General features: G+C 60.8%; 1 protein-coding gene across 1 annotated transcript; it reads left to right on the top strand.

The window, feature by feature from the left end:
- Nucleotides 1-933: 933 nt before the first annotated feature.
- On the top strand, nucleotides 934-2,868 carry LOC101411664 (IQ domain-containing protein F5-like). Its single transcript, XM_004466352.2, has 2 exons — nucleotides 934-1,015; nucleotides 2,415-2,868. Exons 1-2 carry the CDS (start codon nucleotides 1,012-1,014, stop codon nucleotides 2,852-2,854), a joined length of 444 nt encoding a protein of 147 aa, XP_004466409.2. The 5' UTR covers nucleotides 934-1,011; the 3' UTR covers nucleotides 2,855-2,868.
- The last annotated feature ends 244 nt before the right edge of the window (nucleotides 2,869-3,112 follow it).

Genomic DNA, 3,112 nt, shown 5'->3' with positions numbered 1-3,112 from the left:
TGTCCTCTACCCCTCCTGTCTTACCCATGTCCCCCATCCCCTTAAATTTCTACTAATGCCCCCAGGCTCAATGGTCTCCTTATTCCTACAGTTCGCCCCACTGCCCCCACCCTCATCCTACCCAACGTCACTGCTCAGCGACCACTGGGGCTGTGAGTCTGAGGGGACACCAGGGCCTCAAACTGACCCCTGGGTCTTGGCCAGTGGCCTTTCTGCTCAGCACTGACCCGGTGGCTGCAGGTGGGTCTTCAGAGGCCAGGAGCAGGCAGGGGGACCAGCTTCTGACTGGCCGCCCGCGCCCATCTGCTGGGCCTCGAGGCCCTCGGAAAGAGGAGACAGGAGAGCAGTCGGGGCCCTGGAGCCTGAGAAGGGGCCAGGCTGGGGTGGGGCCTCGTGGGTTCCCTGGCCTGCAGGGGCCCTGCTCTCCCAGGAGGCTCATCACTGGTGCTTTTGAAGGACCAGATGTGGGAGGTTCACCCACAGTGAGGGAGTTAACCCTGTCCCCAATTCCACTATCTCTGTCAGGGAGGACTGTTGTTAAAGTTCACCGCTTGTATCTTTCTAGTTCCCACGTTAAAAACAATGCATTCACATGCCTTTAAGTAGGTGCATATTCTGGGATCTCCTTGATTTGTTCAGCTTCCTGAGTCCTGGATTCCCTTCTACATCAGCACGTGGAGAGCAAACTCACTCTTCCTAACCGTCATGTTAAATGACCTGAAATCCATTTAATGAAAACCAGGCAGGTGCTGCTGCGTATTGTTATACACCTTGTGTCAAGGCTCAGTCGCTGGGGGGTGTCTTTTGAGCCAGGGCTCTGGTCACTGGCAGGAAAGACAGGACAAATCTTCTAGCTTTTCTTTAGGATGGCCTGACTCTCGGGAGCCATCCGGCGCCTGTGTCATAGCTGCCCTTGTGACATCATCGCCGGCTCCCTCCTCCCTCTCCCTGTCGGGGCCGCAGCTGGAGGCGCGCAGACCTGAGGGGCATGGAACCACCTTGCCCCTCACTATGGGTAATTCAGTAGCCGGCAGACGTGGGGATTTGAGCCTTTCATCCCAGCGCATGAGCACTCAACGCTGTGCAAGGGACGGCCAGCTGCACCCCAGCTAGCTGAGGGGGCCACCTCAAGCAGGGCCCCTCCACGTGTGCGGTCCCAGGAAGGGCCTGGAAGCTGAGTCTGTGGTGGCCTTGGCTCTGAAGGGTGGGAAGGGCACTGAGCTTCTCCCAGGCTTCTCCCAAAAAGCTTAGATTAGAGAAGGACAGAAACCCCTTTTCGAATGACTGTTGAGGGTCCTGATGAAATCACATTGATAGAGCAGAGCTTGAAGGAGGAAAGGAGAGGAGAGGAAGCGACTGCACCCCCACGCCCCACCCACACTACCATCACCACCCTCCCCTCTTCCATGGGTAGATGGGTACAGGCTCCACGGTGCTGGGGACACCTTGACCTATGACATCTCAGACCCTAGGGATCCGGGGTGGTGACTCCAGGGCCAGGGGCTACGTACGTTGTCATCCAAAAAAAGATGCTTCAGTGAGTTGAAAGGGCCACTTGTCAGACTACACCCGACCAGCAGGTGAAACTAAGGGTGTCGCAGGCAAACCAGCCGAATGTCACTACACAGCGCTGGAAGGAAGGATTGACCCCTCCTGGCTGCCGTCCGCCCGCATTTCCCTCTTAGGCCGAGCGATGTGGGTCTTGCTGAGATCTGGAGGGTGGCGAGGAGGGAGGCAGAGGCACGTGGGCCCAGACTACGTAGAGCTGGGGGCTGCGACATGGGGACTGTCCCTGGGGAAGCAAGAGCCAAGGTGTGGGAAGCCCGCGTCTAGAAGTGTGCATGTGTTTTTGCACTCTTGGGTGGGTGGATGAGTACAAGCTGCTAACAAGGCTGTGTGCGGCGGAAGCTTCTAACACTTTGGTGTGGCGGAGGGGAGGCAGCAGGTTGTGGTGTGACCTGAAGTCAGGGATGAGAGGGCAGGGGGGCAAAAGTTGCCATTACCCGGCAGGTGAGGGGGCCTGAAGGGAAGGGACTGAATCCCAGTCGGGCGCGGGCGCAGGGGTGCAGGGGTGCAGAGGTGCAGGGGCACAGGGGCGCAGGGGCGCAGGGGTGCAGGGGTGCAGGGGCGTAGGGGCGCCATCTCTAGCCCAGGGTCGTGGCGTTCTTGCACATGCAAGGCTGGCTGAGGTAGCGAGTGCTGCTGGACCCATTTTCCAGATGGGCTCACTGAGGGTCAGGGGTCAAGGTGATGTGGCCATGGCCATTAACCAGAGAGTGCCCGAGGCTGGACACCCAGAGCCCCTGGGTTCTGGAGGACGGGGGATGGTCGCTGGGGGATCAGAGCGGCTTCCCGCCCGGGCTAGAACCTGCGGGTTTCCTCGGGCCACAAGCGTCCTCTCCTTCCTTTTACAGAGCCCAAAGTGAAGACCAGAACGAAGGAGGAGGCGGTCGTGCTCCTGCAGGCCTGGTGGCGCGGCACCCTGGTGCGCAGGACGCTGCTGCACGCGGCCCTCAGCGCCTGGGTCATCCAGAGCTGGTGGCGGCAGAAGCTGGCGAGGGAGCGGGAGCGGCGGCGGCGCGCGGCGCTCGAGTTCTTCGCGCAGCAGGAGCGCGCGGCCGTGCGCCTGCAGGCCTGGGTGCGCATGTGGCGCATCCGCAGGCGCTACTGCCGCCTGCTCAGCGCCGCCCGCATCATCCAGGCCTACTGGCGCTGGCGAAACTGCCACACCCGCGGCCTTATCCAGGGCCACTACGAGCTCAAAGAGAAACAGCTCAACCTGCAGCTGGAAATCTCGCTGGGCGCCCAGGCTTGTCGGGTGACACAAAGCGTACCCCTTCCAATAAAGGAGTGACCAGGTCTGCTCTACCCCGTCTCCCAGCCTCTTCATCAGACTTGCTTTTCAGGGGGTCACTGTCCGAGCTAATGGGGACAAGTACATGGCATCACACAAGTCGGCTCTGAAGCAGCAGCAGGGGTGTTGGGAGCCCCGTGTGCAGGAGGATTTCCAGAGCCCCGTGCAGGACGAGCGGACCTGTGATTGGTCAGCCGTGTCTCCAGAGGCAGGAGGGGGTCCCGAGGGTGCACTCCAGGGAGCCTCGGCCACGCGGGG

The sequence above is a fragment of the Dasypus novemcinctus genome, chromosome 26 (assembly GCF_030445035.2).
Source record: "Dasypus novemcinctus isolate mDasNov1 chromosome 26, mDasNov1.1.hap2, whole genome shotgun sequence".
Lineage (NCBI taxonomy): Eukaryota > Metazoa > Chordata > Mammalia > Cingulata > Dasypodidae > Dasypus > Dasypus novemcinctus.
This window is presented reverse-complemented; position numbering and strand designations above follow the sequence as displayed.